This window comes from Ctenopharyngodon idella, chromosome 14, assembly GCF_019924925.1.
Source record: "Ctenopharyngodon idella isolate HZGC_01 chromosome 14, HZGC01, whole genome shotgun sequence".
Taxonomy (NCBI): domain Eukaryota; kingdom Metazoa; phylum Chordata; class Actinopteri; order Cypriniformes; family Xenocyprididae; genus Ctenopharyngodon; species Ctenopharyngodon idella.
The window spans coordinates 30,486,482-30,510,133 of NC_067233.1; the positions used below are offsets into that span (position 1 = coordinate 30,486,482).

General features: G+C 36.0%; 1 protein-coding gene across 1 annotated transcript; it reads right to left on the reverse strand.

The window, feature by feature from the left end:
- Positions 1 to 705: 705 nt before the first annotated feature.
- Positions 706 to 22,376, reverse strand: hspa9 (heat shock protein 9). The gene is made up of 17 exons (XM_051859689.1): positions 22,115 to 22,376; positions 21,206 to 21,264; positions 21,038 to 21,125; positions 18,266 to 18,447; positions 16,496 to 16,620; positions 16,293 to 16,366; positions 12,185 to 12,291; positions 11,228 to 11,390; positions 7,811 to 7,903; positions 6,879 to 7,088; positions 6,567 to 6,794; positions 5,603 to 5,707; positions 5,395 to 5,512; positions 4,335 to 4,429; positions 4,076 to 4,168; positions 3,840 to 3,980; positions 706 to 2,041 (listed from the first exon to the last, which is right to left on the reverse strand). Exons 1-17 carry the CDS (start codon positions 22,196 to 22,198, stop codon positions 1,964 to 1,966), a joined length of 2,043 nt encoding a protein of 680 aa, XP_051715649.1. The 5' UTR covers positions 22,199 to 22,376; the 3' UTR covers positions 706 to 1,963.
- Between the last annotated feature and the right edge of the window lie 1,276 nt (positions 22,377 to 23,652).

Below are 23,652 nucleotides of genomic sequence, written 5' to 3' on the forward strand. Positions count from 1 at the left end.
ATGAATAACTTTCAAATTGCAAATGGGTTATATACAGATTTTCCTTTTTTTAATCACTGCAGCTGTCAATCACTTCAGCGCAAACTCACAAAGTTCTGCACTGATGTGAAAACTCCTGTTATAATCAATGAAGCTGGCTACACTGCACAATGAATCTCTTGTTGACCTTATATCGCATCAAAATTATTAGTTAGCAAGTTACTGAATTAGGTAGCTGCTTACTAATTAACATTTTCTGCATACATTTGAGCAGTTAATAGCATTAGCTAACTGCTGCAAGTGGCAACACAAGACATCATCATTGAAAATACGGTCAAAACTCAGCATTCCTGAACATCGCACTTTCTGCAACTAACGGTAACCATTTTTGGCCAGTAACACACTTTGTTTTCGACTAAAGAAAAAACTAAGTACTTTAAAAAAAAAAAAAAAAAAATTTAAGGACAACAACAAGATTTTCCAGGACATTTTTCATTTTCTCTAATTTTCCATGTGTTTTCGAGGACTGGAAAGTTTGTCATCAATTTTCCAGGACGAGCGTGAACCCTGAATACCGTGAATCATTGATTCATAATTATGGTCCTGGAGCTCCACAACACTGCACACGTTTATCAGATGCCCTACTTTAGACAGACATTCAGACTGTGTAGAGCTGCAACACTCCTGTAAACCAAATACACAGTTTACCTGGAAATTACACAAACATGAGTTCAAACACAAATTTTTATTATAAAAAGACTGCATTGGAATATTTCTTTAAACCCATTAAATCATCAATTTGAACATTTAACATTTTCAACAGACATCAGCCTTTGTACAGAGCTTCTATGGTTACAGATTCTTCTTCTTTAATGAACCAGAAAGTCATATGTAAGCACAGGGTAGATGGGCTTTTGTGTTACATCATGCTGTTATTGGACCAACAAACAGAAAGGAAGAATGTAAACCCTCAGTTCAGATGGCTAACTAAAAAGCTCTGCCTTTCGTCCATAACAGCAACACGTAACACTGATTTGAATAAAACAACTGCTCAAGTCACTAGTAAAGATTGATTAGATAAATTCACCTCCACTACCCTTTACTGTGCACTTGACAAACCCACACAGATCTGTCCATCAATTCCTCCCATTTGTTTGGACATCTCTCTTGAATAACATCAGTTATGGAAGGACATTAAGTCATATCGTCGTCAATGTGAGCTCTATATAAACCTGCTGGTATGATCAGCAAATTTTAACAGGAAAAAATATGACAGATTGAACTATCAATTCCACACCAGCTTTTCTATTATTGAGTTTCATCATTCATAGTTTCATACTCTCAACTCCACAAACTAACTGGCTCAAGCGTGGACAAGCTTGAAATGTACAAATCAGCAATTTCCAAGCAGAACTGATGGACAGAACAGATATTATTGTATTTAAATATAAAACATTGGTGTCTTGAAACATTGAAGTCCTGATTTTATAAATACTCATTGCAGATATAAAAATCCTAAAGCCGTTCAGACACACATTCAGCCTCATTCATCTTCAACAACCAATGTTTTTGAAAAAAATATTATTCTAAACAAGCAGTACACAACACCCTAACAAAGATATATCTTTAAAGACATCACAACACAAAACATTGCGCCCAATGGGTGGAATGCATGTCTAAATGGCTGAAGGCTCCATGATGAGCATGTATATCATCAGGCTGACCTTTAAATCCAAGATGGCAAATCAAGCACTTCATTGCACATTTTGCTTCAAGACTGATGCAGATTATTTTCAGCAGACACAAATGAATCTGAGCTTCTAGACATTAAGGAAAGTGGATGAGGAGACATGATAATATTGTTTTGTAGAGTTTACTGCCAAAAACACAGTATATGTGAAAAGATCTTTCATATGCTGCTCAGAGAAACACACTCGTGCTCCCAAGACATTCAGTCCCACAATGAACTCCAGTGACACAGGCTTTACTGCTGGCCCTCCTTCTTCTCTCCGGATTCTCCTCCTGAACTGGAGCCGCTGCTGCCTTCTCTCTCTGATGCCATCTGTCAATCACAAGCAAATTCAGGAGATGAGGATAAATTTTAGACATACCCAAAAAAATACCTCGGGTGTAAAGGATGAAAAAGGAACAATTCAGGTAAATTTCAGAGAATGTTTTTGTACATTTTGTTGTTACAGATGTGATGTACATTGTTGTCTAAGTGTTCAAGAAAAGTGTAATAAAAATAGAATGTCAAAAAAAAAAAAGAAAAAAAAAATCAGAATGTTGTTACATACTGTGTTTTTTGCAGCTTAATCACTATTAATAGTCTAAACACTATATTATTATAACAACTGTAAAAGCCCATTCACACAACTATTATATTATATATATATATAACCACGGTAGAGATTTTGCTATATCTTGTATGTTGCGGTATGTAAATATATAGCACTACTGTCACTTCAGAGTGATAAAAATGCATGAATGTGAATATAAAGAGTGGGACGTGCTTGATGTTAAAAAGAGTTATAAGTCCAATATATCCTGAAAAGGAACTCGGTGTGGTGCTTGTGCTGACTGGCACATTGTCAAAGTGTGTGCAAAGAAAGCTGCCTCTCTCATAAGACGATCGCGAATTTGGTACATACTTGATGTTAAAAACTGTTATTAACTGTTACGTGCCGACTGACGCAAGTGCGTGCACAGAAAGCCGCGTCTCTTGGTTTGCGATCGTGAATTCAGTTCTCTTTCACATCTTATTGCGCTTAAATGGTCGAATACACAATTATGTCAAAATGCCCACTGTGTGGAGTATTCATGTAAACACAGCCGGTTATGTCTTAAGTGAAAGTAAACAGTTGGGTGTAAACCGGATCCTGTATTAATTCTAACTGCATGTTAAATAAACCTATTGTACCTAAAAAACTTCATTTGTTTAATTCATATTTTTGTTATATTGTATTTGTCCCATTGTTTGTAATGTACTTTTTCTTATTTTTAATAACAGAAATGAGATTTCAATTTTGGCTTCCAACGATTATGAAAACAAGATAATTGGTGTAAAACGATTACTATACCGCTGCTGCATTCCATTCAGCACACCTTCCTTTCCTTCACAGTGGTGTGCTTTTATTCCTCCCTTACCCAAACTTAACATCCAAATCAGCCGAATAAGCAACTACATTATTGCCGAGCCTGTCAGTGCTTTCGTTATTGTTTTAAGTCTGTCTGAACTAGCACTGAGTGTCTGTTTAAACACAGGCAATGTGTGCTGTTTAGGTTTCACCTGCGCTTGTGAGCTACAACCTACAATGATGGCATAAATGACTGGTCATATCAGACGTATTTGCCTTGAGCATACAGCACTTGCATCGAACAAAGTTTAAAAATAGTGACTGTTTTGTCCACGTTTTTTTGTGACCATCACTGTTTTTACACATTGGGAAGACAGAATGTTCCCAGACAGGAGATTTATATGATGCAGGTGGCAGCTCTATCAGCAACATGTCTCCTTCACTTGCTATGCTGAACTGCAACACACCAACACGTCAGGAACTGTGATGTCAGCAACAAGCTAACAGTTGATTGGATAGCTACTCTCACGTGAAACATCCATCAACAGATTCACAGGGGAGCTCTGTTTTTGGTGTGGACTCTGCCATTCTTTAACATTTAGAAAGATTTTAAAAACTAAATCTTTATTGTCATAGTTCTTATAATCATCCTTGGTGTGAATGGGCCTTAATGCTCTTTCAAAATAGTCCACTGATTGACAAAAGCTTGTCAGGTTACAAAAGTCATAAGGCAAAATATGTGTGGTCAAAATAAGTTTAAGAGAGTAAAATGATTGACTGTACCTTCTTATATGCCATCTCAAAGAGTTTGAGTGATGCTTGCTGCAGGTTTGTGGCTGCTTGTTTGATGTTCTCTCCTGTCTCTGCATCCTTCCGTGACAGAAGCTCTTGTACTTTAGCAATCTCCTCCTTCAGTTTGTTACACTACAGAAACAGATCACAAATGTTTATACAACGCCTCTAAAAAATACTGGAGTTTCAGTACTTCAGACTAATTAAAGTAGCATTAAACTTCAGACCTCATCGGCTGGCAACTGATCCTTAAACTCCTCCATCTTTGATTCAGTGTCGTGAACAATACCCTCGGCCATGTTGACAGCTTCCACACGATCCTTTGGATCAAAATCAATCAGTTTAGATGTTGCAACAGCTTTTAAGGTCCCACAAATAAGACCATGTTCAAAACAATTTTAGATAGTGACAAAAATGGAGAAAAAGAATTATTATTAAGCATTTGAAGACATTGAAAGAATATGTACTGTGAAAATCAGGCACTACCTTCCGTCTCCTGTCCTCCTCTGCATACTTCTCAGCATTCTTGATCATGTTTTCTATGTCGTCTTTGCTGAGGCCACCAGATGACTGGATGACAACTGAATGAAGCACATGCATAAAATAAGCAGAAGCAAGATTAATGATTTTCATTAAGACTAAAATTCTACATGTGATTGTTTTCACAACCCATTTTACTTCTGTAAAGTGATATGATCGAGTTAAACAGGATATTCAAATGGAGTGGACTGGATTGAAAGTAGGGGTGATATTACCAAATTCTTATTTTATGATATGAGAAATTTAATGGAAACTATATATAATCACAATATAGTTATTTTATCTAATTTCTATTATTAAAAAAAAAGGAAATTACAAACAATGGGACAAATACAATATCAAAAAATGAATTAAATGTATCAGGTATGATAGGTGTAACATGTAGTTCGAAATAGTACAGAAATGTAATGATTAAATGTGAAAATGAAATATTAAATAGTCTTCACTGTATGTATTAAAATTAAATGAATTCTTAAAGCTAAAAAAAAGTTATTCTTATATTATTATATATTATTAATGACACAGAGCAGCAGGTAGGAATATTAGGCTGCTGTCACTTTAAGACTAAAACGCACTGATCCATTATACTGATACACATCCGGTTTACACCAAACTGTTTACTTTCACTTGAGACATAACCAAATGTGCTTACATGAATACTCCACACAATGAGCATCTTGATATAACTGCATGTATTCGATCGTTCAAGTGGCGTAAGACGTGAAAGAGAACTGAATTTGCAATTGCATGCTGAGACATGGGTTTCTGTGTGCGTGCTTGCTCTGTGTGTCAGTCAGCATGAACGCCGAATTGAGATCTTTTTCACTGCTTATTGTGTGTGATAATATCGAGCACATCCAAAATTCGCGATCGCCTTCTAAGAGGCAGCTTTCTGTGCGCACACTTTGGCAAACTTTCATAACAAGAAAATTATTTCAGAAGTGGAGCAAAATATATTTTGATGAACAATTAAGAACTGTTTCCCTTCGGGGAAAAAAAGACTTACTCTGCTGTTCTCGGCCAGTGCCCTTGTCTTTAGCAGAGACGTGCACAATCCCGTTAGCATCGATATCGAAGGTGACTTCAATCTGTGGGACGCCACGAGGAGCAGGAGGGATGCCGACCTGTTCAGAACACATAAATACAACATTTGAGCCGTAAATGGATAGGAAATGTAAATCTGCATCTTAATATTTCCCCCCCAGAGCACATACCAAGGTGAACTGTCCCAGAAGCTTGTTGTCTGTAGCCATCTCTCGCTCTCCCTGACAAACCTTGATCTCGACTTGAGTCTGTCCATCAGCAGCGGTAGAGAACACCTGAGAAGACAGATCACCAACATCAACCCAAGCTAATATTCATCCATTATATAGGAAACATACCTTAAAAAAAATTAATCAAATATCTGCTCTATATTCTGTCATTCACACACCCTCGTTTTGATCCAAACCCATTAACATTTTGTTTATCTTCGAAACACAAATGAAGATTTTTTAAAATGAAACCTGCAATATTTTTGCCCCTTCATTAAAAGTCTATTTCACCAAAACTTAAATTAAATCAGATTTAATTAACTGCTCTATTCATATGGATTTATTTTACAATGTCTTTGTTTGAAGAAAAGTTTTGCTGAAATAGACTTTCATTGAAGGAACAAATCTCTCAGGTTTTATTAAAATTATGAATTTGGAACAACATGAGAGTTTGTATTTCTGTCATGACTCATGAGTAAATGACAATTTTTTAATTTTTGTGTGAAATCTTCATTTAAATATATGAAATATGCCATGAAAAGACAAACTGTTGAAACAGAGCTTTGAATCATTATACTGATAGAGACAGCTTTATTAAAATAACACTGAAAGCCACATCTTTAAATTAGTGATGCTATGAAAACAACCTTCCCACATTGCATACTTACAAGTTATAAGACAAGGTGTGAGCGAATTTTTTTTTTTTTTTTTTTTTTTACAAAAACTTTATGGTCAAATAAAAAGAATATTCACAATGTTGCTTAATTTTATATGAGTTTATATGGTTCTTGATATTGTGAGTTGCCTTATAATTCTAACAAACAGACTGGCAAAGCTGCTTTGGGCAAAATAACAATCTGTTACCAATCAATGAAACAAACAAGCAATGCAAATGTCTTTGCAATTTCCCTGTTTATTACCACACCTGGCTTTTCTTTGTAGGAATGGTTGTGTTTCTGTTGATGAGTTTGGTGAAGACGCCTCCTAGAGTCTCAATACCAAGAGACAGAGGGGTAACGTCCAACAAGAGTACGTCCGTCACATCCCCTGCCAGAACTCCACCCTGGATGGCCGCCCCGATAGCCACGGCTTCATCAGGGTTAACGGACTTACTGGGAGCTCGACCAAACAGATCCTGAACTGTCTGCTGGACCTGAGAATGCAAGGGAATAGCAATGAAGCCGATTAATTTGTGGCTTTCCTTGTAGAGTGTTTCAGTTCTGGGTTTAGTTCTTACCTTTGGCATTCGGCTCATTCCACCGACCAGCAGCACTTCACCAATGTCACTCTTGGAGACTTCGGCATCTTGCATGGCCTTCTGACAGGGCGCCACAGTCCTGCGGATGAGATCTCCCACGATGCCTTCAAACTGAGAGCGCGTGAGCTTCATGTTCAAGTGTTTCGGACCAGAGGCGTCCATCGTCAGGTAGGGTAAGTTGATGTCAGTCTGTGTGCAGAAACATTAAGATATGGTTACTTAAACTAACCAGTGCAAGCACAAATGTATCATAACATGCTGGTGTTATAATATATATATTATATAGCCATTTTGAAGGGATGGTAAGGAACCCGTGTATCAGCATAAAACTTAACGATGCACGCTTTTTTTTTTTTTTTTAAAGCGATGCATCGGATACAAGTTGGCATTTGTATCACGATGCATCGTTTCTAACATATTTGCATCGGTAAAAAAACGATAAAAAACACAATTTCTTTCCTCATTCACTAAAATACAATCAAATAGCTTTCCCCACACATTTTGTGTCTGCCTTCTGCATGGCATTTTATTTTTCTTGCATGAGTGCAGCTTACAACAATCTTTCCAAATATCAACTAAGAATGATTTATAACTCTTGTCAACAAGAGAGACTAAATTTCTCCCTGCAGTTTTACACCACAATAAAAAACTCTATGGTATATCTTTTGAAATAAAGATAAGACAAAAAATTTTTTTTTATTATTTTACAGTACAAATATATTACGGCAATAGTCATTTTTTAATTGATTTATGTGTTATCATTTAAAAAGTTGAATAATAATAAATGACAAAAAAAAAATAATAAAAGCACTGCATGATTATTGGGTTAAATCACGCAGCCCCTACACTTAAGCTTTACTTTGTCTTTGTCTGATCACATGACTGCTCTTAGCAGACACTCATTCACTCACCTGCAGAGAGGAAGACAATTCACACTTGGCTTTCTCAGCAGCCTCTCTCACCCTCTGCAGCGCCATGTTGTCTTTGGTCAGATCCACGCCAGACTGCAACAAGACGACACACCACATTAATAAGCAGCACAAACTGTTCTCAACAACAGTTTGACATCTTTACATTTTACCTACATGTTCAAAATCCTGCATTAGGTACTACTTCAAATTATGTAACCTTCATTTTTATAGCGCTTTATGCAAGTTCAATTAAAATGGTTTTAAGAAGACTTTATTTGCAATCTTTTATTCGTTTTATTTAATTACAATATAGTTATTTTTGCTCTCAAACAGTTTGTTTTGATTGCATAAAAAAAAAAAAAAAAAAAAAAAAAAAAACAAAGTCTTAGTCTAAGCCCTGTCTGTAAAACCGGGCCTTGAACTTGGCTATTAATATCCACAAAGAGTCCATTCCAATCAAACAAAAAAACAGTACTCTCTGCCCAAGGTAATGTATTAATTATTTATTCTATAAAATGCCTCACAAATAATGAAACTAGGGCTGTCACTAATGCTTATTTTAGTAATCGTTCAATTATTTTGACGATTAATCAGATATGTTCTTTGAGGTAATAAAAATAGACCTAAGCAAAGACCTGAGCCTTTAAAATTACATAAAATACATATATAATAACAATTAGGCAATAATATTTGCCTGCAGAGGGCGATAACAGCCTGGTGTTGTTGCTCTTTACAGAATGATCAAATCCTTGTTTAATATTGACCAAACGATATTTAATTCAAATGTTTACTTAATCTTTAATATTTGGCCGCTTCTTTACAAAAGAAATTGTACAGTCACTGTAATTTCTTGAACAAGAACATGTGGACATCAAAACATGCAAACTCGGAGTGAGGGTTTATACTTTTATTTTGAAATAAGTTATTTTTCGCGATGAACAGTATGCATATTTAGAAACATATTGATGTATTCTCCTGTGTTTGCCTAAGTTTCTAAATGATTTACCTTACAAATCTGATGAAATGGCGCACACTGCGTTCCCAGATGAACGTTATAAGCAACCCAAACTCACAGCATATGAAGAGATGGAGTTTGAGACACGATCCAAGCATGTAAATGATAACAGTTCGTGTGAAGCAGCATTTATATGGAGTTACTTTTGTCTTTTTTTGCAATCAAAACAAATTGTGTTTGAGAGCAAAAATAGCTATATTGTAATTAAAAAAAGATTGCAAATAAAAAAAAAAGTCTTCTTAAAACCATTTTAATTGCAAAAATAAAGTAATAGAACTTAAACGAATCTTAACCAAACCTCAATAACGCACAAACCTCTTCCGGAAGCTCAAACATGCTGCGTAACCAATGAGGTTCATTCTCGTGTATTATGCAGCACATTTGAGCTTCCGGAAGAGGTTTATTCTTGTGCGTTATTCAGGTTAGGTTGAGATTCTGCTTATGTTCGCTGATCAATGTTTACATGCGAGTAAAAGCCTAAATTAGTTCTATTCATCATAACAAGCGATTAAGTCTCTTCAGAAAATTTGGACTAAACCGCTCAATTCACATGGATTAGTTCTCTTTAGAGAACTAAACAAACAATTTAGTTTGTCTCTTTATGAACTTTTTGAAGCATCAAAAATTTCAGTAGCAAAGGCAGTCTATGGAAGGAAATCTGTAGGGCTGCCCCCTAATAGTCTACGAGAAGAGGCTTAGTCGACCAGAAACTTTATTAGCTGCTTAGTCGGAGAAAAAAAAAATAAATCCACAGGAAGAGACAAAGTCAAGCAGTCTGTGATGGACAGATCGTTAACAGCTGGTCTATGTGGTAATTACAGTACATCAAGCAGGACATCCAAACGCTCACCTATCATTCATCGACCTAAAATATGGCTTATCATCTGAAACACTTTAACATTAACATAGAAAAATGTGGGCTATTCAAGTGTTTGTGCCGAGTGTGAAAGCTGAATAGTTGCGTGCTTACTGCATGACAGTGAACATGGAGACGCCGGTGCGATCACTTGCACTTAAAGTACTCTGTCATTTTTGGTCATACAGATAAGAGTCATCCATATTTTGAATCTTTGAAGAGTCCACTTTTATTTGTGTGCACTCACAATTCAATACATTGTGCTTTTGAAAAATAATGAAAGCAAACAGGGTGAGCTTTCTGCTGTCTCTCTCTGTGAACTTGAAACTCCATGTAAACTTGCCTCACAGACATGAAAAATATATCTATGGAAAGCCAAATATCTACTTTTAAATGAACCAATTCAAATGGAAAACAAATCTTCTCAAGTTATGTAATCCGTATGAAACGTGCACTACTGCGGAGATGAGTCAGCATTGTCAACTTCATCACTGCAGCCGAAAACAGAAAACAATAGTTTATCAATTAATTATAAAAATGTTAAAGCAATCTCCCTGCTGTTGTTCCCCGACGCATTCATAATCATTCTGCCGGTGCTCTGTGCTGTGGCTATAAACTTTATGTGCACTTGAACGCTGATTAGGCTATGTAGGCATTAAAGGCTCTTTATTATGATTTATATGGTTTATTAATAAATGTGTCAACTAATTAGTCAACTAATCATTTAAAATTAACGACTACTAGTCGACCAGAAAAATCTTTAGTCGAAGGCAGCCCTAGAAATCTGACAGCATTTTATCATCAAAAAGATCTTCATTTGTCTTCTCAAGATGAATGAATGTCTTACGGGTTTGGAACGACACAAGGGTGAGTAATTAATGACATTTTCATTTTGGGGTGATCTAAATCGTTTAACATTCTCTAAACTGTACGTGCAATTGTCACAACTGTTCACTGGAACATGAGAACTGCATTGCAAAAAAGTTACTCACCCAAAACTTTTAATCTATACTTCAAAACCTAGTTGTGTCAGTAATTTGGCAAATGGCACTAAATTAAAAAGTCTTTTTGTCACCTTGTGAGCCACACTGGTCAAAATGTTTACAGGTTTTTTCACTATGGAAATTTGTTATAGACAAATTGCATGTGTTTTCTACTTTTTAGTTGACACCGTTTTCTACACTATACAAGAATGTCAGTTTTGTCTAGCTGAATGCTCTTGTGTCTCACACAGAACTTTTCAGATACACATTTGTTACAGCAGTCAGGCAGTGTGGAGATATAAGAGAAAGTTTGAGTGCTTTTCTAATCATAACTATTTTTAAATTAATTTTAGTATTGTACAGTGTACACAGTGTAATTTGTCAGTGTGTTATATTTTAATATAGCATACTAACTTGTATGGGCAAAAAAAATGAGCTGAAAATCAAGGTTATGACAACCCTTTCAAAATAAATACCATTAATCGTTATCAGCCTTTAAATTTCCCGATGGTTGCACCACTACTTAAACACAGACCCATTTTTTGGAGTGGGTGAATACAAACCTCTCTCTTGAACTCCTTCACTATATGCTTGAGAAGGTGCTGATCAAAATCTTCTCCACCCAGGAACGTGTCTCCATTGGTGGATTTCACCTCAAAAACACCCTTCTGGATCTCCAAGACAGAGATATCAAATGTCCCTCCACCAAGATCATAGACAGCAATTCTGGAATGAAAACAGATATATTTTCCTTTTGAATAAAGTCAAAGCTTACATTATCTTGCATTGGTAACAAGCACCCAGATATAAGATTTGTACATTCAGTCCTAAAGTGACAGCAACCTAATAATCCTGCTGCTGAAAAATCTGCAAGAAAAAAAAAAAAGAAAAAAAAAAAAAAGAAAGACCCTCGTTTGTGAAGCAGTCTGGCATAAAATGATGGAATGGCAACAACACTCTACTACAACTACTACAACTCTTCCTCTTCTCTAAAGTAGCCCAACATGGCCTCGCCCCTTTTGTTGCGTGTTCCCGGAGGCAGGGTTTATGTAAATTTAGGGGTTCGTGATGTCACCAACCCGGGAAGAAGCTTGTTGTAGTCCCTACCAGCCGTTTGTTATAGTCCTTAAAATGCGATTTCTGTAAAAGAAACTATCTCCCTTTGCATTGAACTTTGAGAGCCGTAACTTCGCAGATGTTGTTTATGCTCAAACAGCAACATTACAAACTAAAGTTAAAAAAAGTGAAATCATAATCAAGGACCCCTTTAAAAGCACTGTTTATTTCATTTGTACTTTTCTTACACTGCATTTGCCCTATTGCTTGCAATTTGCATATTTATTCTTGTTTTAACACTAAATAAAATAAAATCTGTATTGCGAAAAAGTTACTCTATATGTGTGAGTTTTTTTGTTTTTTTTTATTGGACTGGTATCAGACATGAACAAGTGGTATAGAGCAATCTATGTTGGTATATAAAGAAAAAATAAAATAGTGTAGTAAAAGTATCTGATACTTACATTTTGTCTTGAGTCTTATCCAGCCCATAGGCTAAAGCAGCAGCAGTCGGCTCATTAATAACACGCAGCACATTCAAACCTGCAATTTGCCCTGCATCCTTGGTCGCCTGTAACACACCAGATTTTACAGACAGTAATGCATCTGATAAATCAAAGCTGTTCACAATGTTCTCAACATGAGCGAATACTGAGCACTCACATTTGTAGCTGATAACAGAATGCTTTCTAAAATGTAACAATGACAAGCATTTTCAGTGAAGCTGCTTTGAAACAATATGTATAAAAGATACAATATGTAAAATTTTCTGTCAAAGGCGTAGCTCGATGATGGCAAGTTTGAGCGCATAATCTTGGGACATGTGGTCTTCACCTCACAACCGGTGTAAAATAATTGGTGATACGACTCGGGCAGAAATCATGTTCATGGATGCGATTATTAATGTTACTGTAGTATGAAGCAGAGCAGGACCGAGTGTTGTGGGAGCTGAACGAGGCCGCTGGAGCGATTGCGAGCAGCGGAACTTTTATGACACAGTCGCTGGCGCCGCTTCCGCTTTTCCGGTCATGAGTATGAATGCGCACTACCGTTTTACTTTCGCGATCGTGTGCACTCTGTGAATTTGTACAAGACAAGACATCTGTCAGATGCATAGGCTCTTGGAATCCTCCAAATTAAATGCAACAAATTAAATGGTTATTTCTATGAAAAGCAAAACGACAGTGGAGGCGTAATGTAAATGCAGCGGTGGCACATTCTATCCAAATTTCACCCTCACACTCCTTCATGGCAATATCAAGAGACAGCTTTTCTCCTCGATGAGAAATCTCGTCACATTTTAGTCTCACGACATCTCATGGCATGAGATCTTGTCACACCCCTAATATGCATTTTAAAAAGCGCTAGAGAAAAATAAAATTGAATTGAACGGGCCCTGGTATTAAGATGTGTTTTCGTCGATTCCAAACACAAGTGGGCGACGCTAAATACAGGTGTTAACGGGCCAGGGCTCTACAGTGCAACCATTTCAGTCGCATTTGCGACTAAAAATAACTGCGTGCGATTGTGAAAAAAATATTTAGGCGCACTGGTGCGAGTGACCCGATTGATTCTCATGAACAGATCTATAATACAATCAGAATAAAAAGCACAACTCCCAAAATGCATCTACACTGAACAGCAGTTATGTTTCATCCTGCAATCAGCTGCTTTTTCATACCTTCATTCAAAGACTTTGCTTCAGTCAGCACAGCAGAGCAGAGCAAGTGCAAAAGACGTGCACGAAGGACTACACTTCAAAGATTGTATAAAGGTGAAATGGCTTTGACGCACTTCTCATGCTGCAGATGTTTCAGCCAAATTAACTGTAAATACTATATTTGGATTTTCATAAGCAAGGTCGGATATTAATGGGGGCTTGGGGCAAAAATTCCTCCAAAAATTAATTTAAAAAAAAAAACACACTGTTATGAATGCCTGTGCACATACTTTCACTTTTGAAGTAAGGGCAATTGCTTGAATGGTGGGTGGGTTCATTATTATTCTTAATGAAAAACACAACAACAAAACAGTACAATGACAAACTTGCTTAAATATGCGCGTTTACATTTCGCTTTGCAATCAAATGTTCATCCATCGTCTTGTCATTCAGAAAAGTGAGGCGAAATGGGTGAAGTGAGGTGAAATCTGACTCCTGCTGCTGATCTGTGCTGCGACTGTCATTCGGCTCACTGAATTGAGCATACGTGTTCCGTTTTAACTGTAGTGTCTATTCTCTAACTGAACTAAATTATTATTATTACTATTTAAAAAAAAAAAAAAAAAAAAAAAAAAAAAAAAAAAAAAAAATCAAAACGACGTTGCAGTCACAGTGGGCAAGTAATGTAACCGGTGTTGCTGCTGAACACCAGTAACACCGTCTATCGCAGCCGTTTCTCCAAGTATTGGCATGATTGCAAATATGGTACTTACTGATCTTATTGAAGTCCAATAAACAAGTTGATATTAAGTGACTTAACATTTTAGCCACAATACTGTCTGTTTTTGCTCTATTTCGTGAAAATAGTTTCAAACAAAGCCACACCAGAAATGTTGCGCATTTCCAAGCAACGGTGATTTTGAATGAATCACATTAAGATTTACCGCCACCTACTGGCGGTTTTAATTTCATATTTACACTTTTCATAGACTTTTTACTTAAATATACAAAAATTCATTTTTTACATATTTCTAAATTCAAAAAATTATATTTACTAATGAGCTGCATGAAGCAGTTTATGTAAATGTGTCTAAATAATAACACTGTCACTTCTGCAGTGCAAAGATGGATTTTTTTGATGATTTCTTTTGATTGGTAACAGTCTCACTGGGTGTTATTGTTCTAACTGAATTTATTGTTTAACATTTAAAAACAAATTTTCTATTTTAATTTAAGAAATTGACTAAATATGATGCATACATTTAATAAGTTTAGAAAAAAAAAATTCTTATAATGGTAAAAATGCCCCTGGAAATTAATTTAAAGGGGAAAAATATCACCCTGTAATTGGAAAGTAAATGTCTGTTATTGATCAGAAAGTGCTCCTAAATTTTAGACTTTGCGCCTAAATTTTTTTCATTAGGTGCACAATGGAAAGAAAAATGTTAGCGTAGAGCCCTGTGGGGTCTGAAACGTTTTGAGCTTGTCGGATGCAAATCGACTTGCGCATTCTGCGTACGGTCATCCACCGGAAGCTAGTTATTTGAATTTATTCAAGTTTTAAATATGCATTTTTGTAAGAAAAATATCCATCGCTTCACTTCAGAAGGCCTTTATTAACCCACTGGAGTCGTATGGATTACTTTATTTTTTTTTTTTTTTAAATGGATGGATGCATTATTTTTTTTTACTTCAAAACGCGGCCCCCCATTCAACCTATAAACCTAGGAGGACTAAGGATATTTTTAAATAGATCTCTGATTGTGTTCGTCTGAAAGAAGATAGTCATATACACCTAGGATGGCTTGAGGGTGAGTAAATCATGGGATAATTTTCATTTTTGGGTAAACTATCTAGGGGTGTGCACAAATAGTTGAATATTCGATCTGTAATTAATATTCGAAAAATAAAAACACTATTCAAATTTTACTATGTTGCTTTGCTGGCCGTAAATGCAGTGAATCCATGATAAATCCTAAGCACTAAAACTCGTAGTTATAACTAAATGAAACTTATCGTATTTGATCACAGAACGTTGTCGTCTGCCTTGCGAAGTTTGGAATTAGATGAAAATGATCTTACAAAATGGAATTACTTTTGATCAAATGAATTAATGAAACCGAGTTATCATAATATCAGCACCATAATGGGAAAGCACATGAAATCCAAACACCCGTCGAATGGAGAAATGAGAAAAGAAAGCTGTCCATCACTGCATTCACGACAGGTAAGCGCAGCTGTGCCCCCGAGTGAGCAGAGAAGATAACTTATCAGACAGCAAAATGATCGAGACATAAACTTCCTTTAAGTTTCATCGAGGGAGACGTATTTACGAACAGAAAACACAAAGTGCTGCTGTTACAAACTTAGCTTAACACACTGTTATTTTGTGTCTCTGCAACGTCTGTCAGCGCAGCGCGTTCTCTCACCCAAGCATGTGGATATTGTTTTTCTCAACATGAACATGTGAAACAACATAAACACGATAACCATATACTATTATGTGCGTTCTTTTACGGTAACTGGCGCTGTCTGCTTTATTAGCGTTTTTTCCATTCGCGCTGCTTTAGCTTAAATGCTTTTGTTCTTTATATTTTTTGTTTACACATATTGTTTAATGCTTTGAACTAAAAGAAAACCTTAAGATATAACGTAAGCTTGTTGTGTATATTGCCTAATCGTAAGCTTGTTCAGAAATGGTTATAAAATCTTGATGAATAAAAAAAATATTGTCTCTCGTTTAACGTTATTTAAATAAACGAATACTCGGAATATTAATTTTTTACGAGCCCAAATATTCGAATACAATATTTTTGAAAAATGCCCATCCCTAAAACTATCCCTTTAATACCAGGTGTAAACAGGGCCTAGTAGAATGTAAAAAGTAGAAAGTGTGGTGAAACAGTGTTCACCTGTCTCTGGGAGTCGTTGAAGTAAGCTGGTACTGTAATAACAGCGTTCTTCACTGCATGGCCCAAGTAGTTCTCTGAAGGAGGAAGAGAGGAAAAAAAAAAAAAAAAAAAAAAAAAAAAAAAAAAAAGAGAGAAACAGTGGTTTGATGGAGCTTTTGATTATTTCAGTTTTAAAATGCTTTTCTTCAGGCAGATGGACTCACCTGCAGTCTCCTTCATCTTCATGAGAATAAAGGCTCCGGCCTGACTGGGTGAGTACAGTTTGCTGTGGGCTTCCAGCCAGGCGTCTCCATTAGAGGCACGCACTATCTTATAGGGCACATTTTTCCTGTAAATTACAGCAAAGTTCATCACTTATTTGCAAAAAAACAAAAAACTAAATTATAGGGAGGGATGTTAATAATTAATTGACAATTGATTAAATCAGTTAATAAGTAACCCCTGGTTTCACAGACAAGGCTTAAGCTATTCCTAAACTACAATGCATGTTTGAGCTTTTTAACTGAAAACAACTTGCACTGACATAGCTTAAAATATGTCATGTCAGTGCCATTGTTTTGTCTCAAGATGAACACCAGTAATGTTTTTTTTCTAGGGTACGTTTATAAAAGCTACTTAAATGTCCTAATTAAACTAAGGCCTAATCCTGGCTTAGTCTAAGCCCTGTCTGTGAAACCGGGCCTAATCGATTAAGCTTATTAATTGACCGATGGCTGATCAATCAATTTCAGCACAGATGTATTCAGTAATCATGCAAGCAAATGGCAGACACTGCCTATAAAATCATCCAACGCTACAGTGCGCACTAGAGCTGTGCACTGCATGCATTTTAGAAGAATAAACAGTATCGAATAATCATCAATTACTTTGACGATTAATCGAGTAATCAGATATTAAAAAAATAAAAATAAATAAATAATTGTGGTAATAAAAATATACCTAAGTGAATAATAGCCTTTAAGCCTTTAATTTTCTACCATATACAATTGAATGCACCTAGCTAACAACAACTTGCTTTGTTCTGGTTTCACTTCACTTCAGTCTAATCTGATTTTATAGGTAATTTACTACACATTGTCATATAAATAACCTGAAAATACTGTGGATTATAAAGGCTAAATCTTACTAACCACTCTTGCTAAATAGGGTAAGCACTCTTACGTTCTCATTTCAGAGGTTATCTGAGTAAATGATTTGTTATACACCGATTCAGACAGTGACGTCTCGTGAGTTCAGTGTTGGACAGATCAGTTTTAACTATTCATTAAAATGAATTGATTCAAATAAGTCATTAGGTTGCGAATAGGACATTAGCGGACGTGAATGCGTTGTGTGCAAATTCCGGCTGTTAGGACATCGCAAAAGAAAACACCATCACTGGATAGGATTTTTTTCGTTTATTGAAAGTATGGTTTATGTCAGCTGCATGTGCGGAACGCCTGTCAAAGTAGATGAGGTGCCGTTATTTTGAGCACTATTCACACCCAGCAGTAATTCAGGAAATTCTCTGAATATGCCACGTGAAACATGTATTTGGTCTTCTGAACTTTTAGCATTGTGCCAGTTGACTTAGATTAATATGTGCGAGGGAGACAGAGAGCAAAGACAGTGCTTTGTTTGAAGACAGAGAGAGCGTGCGCGCACGAGGGAGGAGCTCTTTGCTCGTTCTCTCCATCAGTTAACATGCACCCCATCACAAGCGCATCACTCATAAATCACAATAACTGATCAAATAAGGCTTTGGCGGGACAAAAATTTGTTTTGGTGGCTGCCAAAAAAAAAAGTCAAAGCAGGAAAAACCCTATATAAAATTGAGCACTCAAATTTAAATGGAGGATTCGTAACAGGCCTAATTACAAATTTGCTAGAATAAAAATGTACATATAAATACGTATGTGTATATGTACATGTTGGTGTGTGTGTGTGTGTGTATATGTATACATTGACATCAAGTTTGAAATTAAATGCCTTACAAATCTTTCTGAACTTCAGGGTCATCATAGCGCCGTCCAATCAGACGTTTAGTAGCGTAGAGAGTATTGTTGGGGTTGGTGACAGCTTGACGTTTGGCCGGCATTCCCACAAGCCGCTCTCCATCAGATGTGAAGGCCACCACTGACGGGGTCGTCCTTGCACCCTCTGCATTTTCCAGGACCTGTTACGATGATGCATTTTAGTTCAACAGTATTTCAATTAAGTGTCAATTTCAGGCAGACAGTAGTAGTGGTGATTCATCCTAGTGACTGAAGATTCATTCAGATTTGTTCATGTTCTCAATAGTGACTTTTAGAGCTGCACGATTAATCATTTAAAAAAACAAAAAAAAAACAAACAAACATCTTGATTCAAACAGCCATGCAATCTTATTCCTAAATGACCACAATTCCGCTATGTCTAATCGCAAGCATCAGTGGAGCGTGAACAATGCATTTTGTCGCTGCCCATGTTAATAAATGAGAGGGGGGTCGGCCGTCACGCTTCTGATGTTAACGCTCTCATTCATTAACATGATCAGTGACAAAACACACGTTGCTCACGCTTGCGATGTGAAACAGGCTTTAATCCAAAGACTTTCAGGGATTTTGGTTAACCTCTAAAACTACGATCGTCACATTGCAACATTCAAATGTGCATTTGCGCTGCTGCTGATCATTAAAGGGTTAGTTCACCCAAAAATGAAAATTCTGTCATTTATCACTCACACCGTTCCAGACCCGTAAGACCTTCATTAATCTTCGGAACGCAAATTGAGATATTTTTGTTTAAATCCGATGGCTCAGTGGGGCCTACATAGGGAGCAATGACATTTCCTCTCTCAAGATCCATAAAAGTACTAAAAACATATTTAAATCAGTTCATGCGAGTACCGTGGTTCAATATTAATATTATAAAGCAACGAGAATATTTTCGGTGTGCCAAAAAAAACCCCCAAAATGACAAATTATTTAGTGATGCCCGATTTCAAAACACTGCTTCAGGAAGCTTCGGAGCGTTATGAATCAGCATGTCGAATCCGCAGTTCGGAGCGGCAAAGTCACGTGATTTCAGCAGTTTGGCGGTTTGACACGCATTCCGAATTATGATTCGATACGCTGAGGGTGAGTAATTAATGACAGAATTTTCATTTTTGGGTGAACTAACCCTTTAAAAGATTGCGATCTCGATTCAAACAGCCATGCGATCTTATTCCTGAATGACAACGATTCTGCCATGTCTCTGAAGTGTCAGCAGAGATCATGTCAACTAGACCATCCCTGTGAAGGCCTCATCGACATGACAGCCAGTGGCACAGATCCTCAACAAACCAGTCTCCATTACGGCGTGATGAATCCGATCTTCAACCAGATTGAACTGGATTAAATATTTTAAATGTTCCGATCCAAATCTGACTTCTGACCTGTAATGCGCTATATAAATAAATGTAACTTAACTGATCCGGAGAAGCATCCTCACTAACAGTCTTTTCAGCCACACATTATCATTATTTGTTTTACAATCATTTAAATAACAGGGGATAAAGTTTATAGTTTGGGAATGAACACGTCTACGGTAGTGATCAAAATAGAGTAAATCACCTTTTGAAAGAGTTTTGACACTTCTATGTATTGTGCCATTTAGTTAAAAAAAAAAAAAAAAAAACTTTTAAAATAACAATTTAAAAAAATAAAATAATAATTGAATTGTTCATTCAAGAGATTAATTCACAAATGCTGATTCATCCAATAACAAAAGTCTTTATGAATGAGACATTGACTACTCCATTCAAATTATTTTGTTCAAATTAATATATTTTTAAATAGAAGGTAGCAGTGAACATTTTGTCAGAACCTCAAATAAATTACATGTCATTTTGTTTAGTTGTCTATGAGTTTTTTTTTTCTTCAGAATTGTGGAAGAATCGCAATCTCCGTCTAAAAAAAAAAACACTGTGATTCTCAACAGAATCGTGCAGCTCTAGTGGCTTTACATAATTTCAAATGTGCAATTCATAGTAACTCACAAGGTTTCTGCAGGTTTTATGAAGGTGGACTTAAGACCTTTTTAAAACCATGTAAAAAAATTAAGTAATAAATTGAAGGGAACATTTTACTATACCTTCTGATCACTGCAAAAAAGTGATCTTCCTCTGTTTTTTTGTCTTGTTTTCCAGTGCAATTGTCTAAAGATTCTTAAATCAAGATGCATTTACTAGAGATACAAAATGACAAAATATGAAGTCTTGTTTTCTGTGAAATTGATCAAAATGAAGTGAGTTTATAATTAAAACGAGAACAAATATCTGGCAAAAGGCTCAGAAAAATCAACTTAACTCAAAGGGAAGATTTCATAACCCATTAACAGATATTTGTTCTCTTTTAAAGCATTGACTCGCTTCATTTTTTTTTCTTCAATTTTTCAAGACTATTTTACATTTGCATTTCAAAGATGTTTAGATATTTGTATTGGAAAACAAGACAAAAATACTGAGAAAGATGCATTTTTTGCAATGCATCTGTTTTAAGACCCTTTTAATGTCATAAACTGTGTAAGGGTAAATTTAAGACCATTTTAAGACTTGCAGAAACCCTAATTCACTGGGATCTTTCTTCCACCCTCCATATAATGCTAACTGTCAGTTCATCAGAAAGAATAAAGTCATATACACCTAGGATAGCTTTAGGGTGAGTAAAGCTTGGGGTAATTTTCATTTGAAAGTGAACGAATCCTTTAACCGCTAAATTAACACATCATTACTTATAGCTTACCTTTGCTTGTTTACCCTCCATCACAGCCACGCAGGAGTTTGTGGTTCCCAGGTCAATACCAATGACAGCGCCTCGGATCGCCTCCGAACTGAAAAACCATCCGACAGCTTAGACACTTATTCATGGACCTTTATTGTCTATGACAAAAACAGTTTATATGATACTCACGCATAATGACGTCTGGCTGCAGTCTGGAGAGCTTGTTGAGTCAATCCATTCCAACAAGCCTAAGAAAAAAAATGGGCTGTTTAATAAAGCTTCACTAGAATATAAAAAAACTACACAAAATAGAAACAAGAGGCAAAGAATTGCTATATGAAATGCTGTACTGTGTGCAGTTAATCACATCAGTTAGTGCCAAAAGAAACAGAATTACTAATTTATTTGAAAGGTCTGACCATGTGGTCATGTTGAAGCAATGAGAATCACGTGGATTACAATAATTTGCTATAATGTCAACATTTCTTCAAAAAAACTCAGTACATGTTATTTATGAACAAGTTATTTATCAGTCAAACTGCCAGATGAAGGTAAGCTCATCTCATAACCTGGAGCAGGATGCTTCAGGGACACTTCATGAAGGTCATTCAAACACACTCTTTCACAACTCCACAGACACCAAATGAATGACCTCCACTGCTGTTTAAAAACTATAAACTGTCTAGATGATTTAACAGATAATCAATCATCATGACTCTTAAACAAATCACTTACATAATGCTGTTACAGCAGAAAGCAGGTTAATCACATGAGCACTTGGGTTTTTCCAAACGCAAAGGGGCAAATGATTAGTTTAAAGCTTCTATTCCTACTGTTTTGTGACTTGGACATATGAAGCGAATTGCTACAAACAACGTATTACAAATCACTTCAGGCAAATGTCAAAAACACATATGTAAGGGATCCTATTACCAAACCTACATTGCTGAAAACTACATCTCCAGATCACGAACTGCTCGCTAACGATAATGTCGGCTCGATATAAAGACATCTGCCTGAATCAAATATCTACTGAGGAATCAATCTGACTGACAGCACTCTTTAAGGGCACTCAGTAGTAGTGCAGAACTCACTCACCTTCTTGATGAGACCAGACACACTGCTGGAGGTTTTCTGAGAGCACGACATATTTCTCACTGCTGTTCTCGCCGCTGACAACATCTTTAACGTATTTAATAGCTAATGTAAATTAACGTTGAGTAACCGGTCTTTGCAATGCCGCTGAATGTCAAATAAATGAGCTCTAGTGGGTCAATCTCAGGCCCTATGCTCCAATAGCGCTTATGATGAAGTCTCACTGACGTACTTCTAGAATTATCCAACACCACATGGCGAACAGAAGGACCTCATAGCAGGCCACAGAGCGCCTGAACAGAATACGATATTCCACTTTAAACTAAACAGTACTGTTGTTTAATGCAATTATCCAGTGTGTGTTATATGCTATTGTTGTCCAAAATTATATTAATGCCAGACAAAAAATATGATTTAATAATTATTGAATGGCAAAATGCACAAGGCACATACGTGGGCATCAAAAGCTGCAATCCTGAAGGTCAAACCACAATCTTTCGTAGTCATTACATCATACAGCATTCTCATTATTTCTATTCCATTGTATTATTATTATTATTAATAAAATTATATTATTATTATTATTATTATTATTATTATATTCTGCCAGGCTTCTCAATGCATCTGACAAACATTATATTTGGATATTTTTATTTAGACACACAAAAAAGAAAATATTTGTTTTATTATTAATTAAATTTTTCCAAAGTAGCCTAGAATTTGGGCTCTTCATGTAAAAAAAAAAAAAAAAAATATATATATATATATATATATATATATTAAAAAAGGCTATATATGCTATTTATAATTTATTTATAATATTATTTACTATTATAATTTTTAAAAATTCATTCATAATTATAACTTTTTGCCAGGGTTGATATTGTCCCCACCACTTTTTGAAACATCTCGCGGCATGGATGTATCTAATACAAAAGAAACATCTCTAGTTGATTAGCAATTCATACGTTTGTGTTAAATAAAAGGCGATCTGGCTCTGGGATGTGTTGTTTTTTAAATCATGCTGAGTCCTCGTTGGCGCTACGAGGGGGGATTAAAACCCAGAACCTCGGCCATGCTTAACAAAAATTCTATCACTAGGCCATATACAGTTCTATAGGCCTACATATAAACACGAGTTTTATGTCAATAAATTTTGTGCATTTATTATTGTGCAGAATAATGCACCCCCAACACACACACACACACACACACACACACACACACACACACACACACACACACACACACACACACACTCCTGTCCCACCCACTTTTTAAAACAAAGTTATGCCACTGATTGGAGTAAATGAATGAACCATAAGCCCTTATTTTCTGTTGTTCTTAAAAAAAAAAAAAAAAAAAAAAAATTATATAGATACTGTTTTGAGGCCCTTTATGATTTTTGTAAGATTTATTTAGACTGTTTCAGACTAAAAAGACTAAAAGACATCAAGCATCAGAAAAAAAAAAAAAAAAAAAAAAAATCAGAAAAGTCATGCTACCCAGCAGTACTTCTACAGACAGTGTTTTGCACTGGA

Excerpts from the sequence above, each read along its gene's own strand:
- hspa9 (XM_051859689.1), bottom strand. The coding sequence starts at position 22,198 with ATGTTGTCAGCGGCGAGAACAGCAGTGAGAAATATGTCGTGCTCTCAG. Across the intron at positions 16,367-16,495 it reads GAAGATGAAGGAGACTGCAG|AGAACTACTTGGGCCATGCA; the intron begins GTGAGTCCATCT and ends TTCCTCCTTCAG. Across the intron at positions 12,292-16,292 it reads TCAACGACTCCCAGAGACAG|GCGACCAAGGATGCAGGGCA; the intron begins GTGAACACTGTT and ends GGTGTGTTACAG.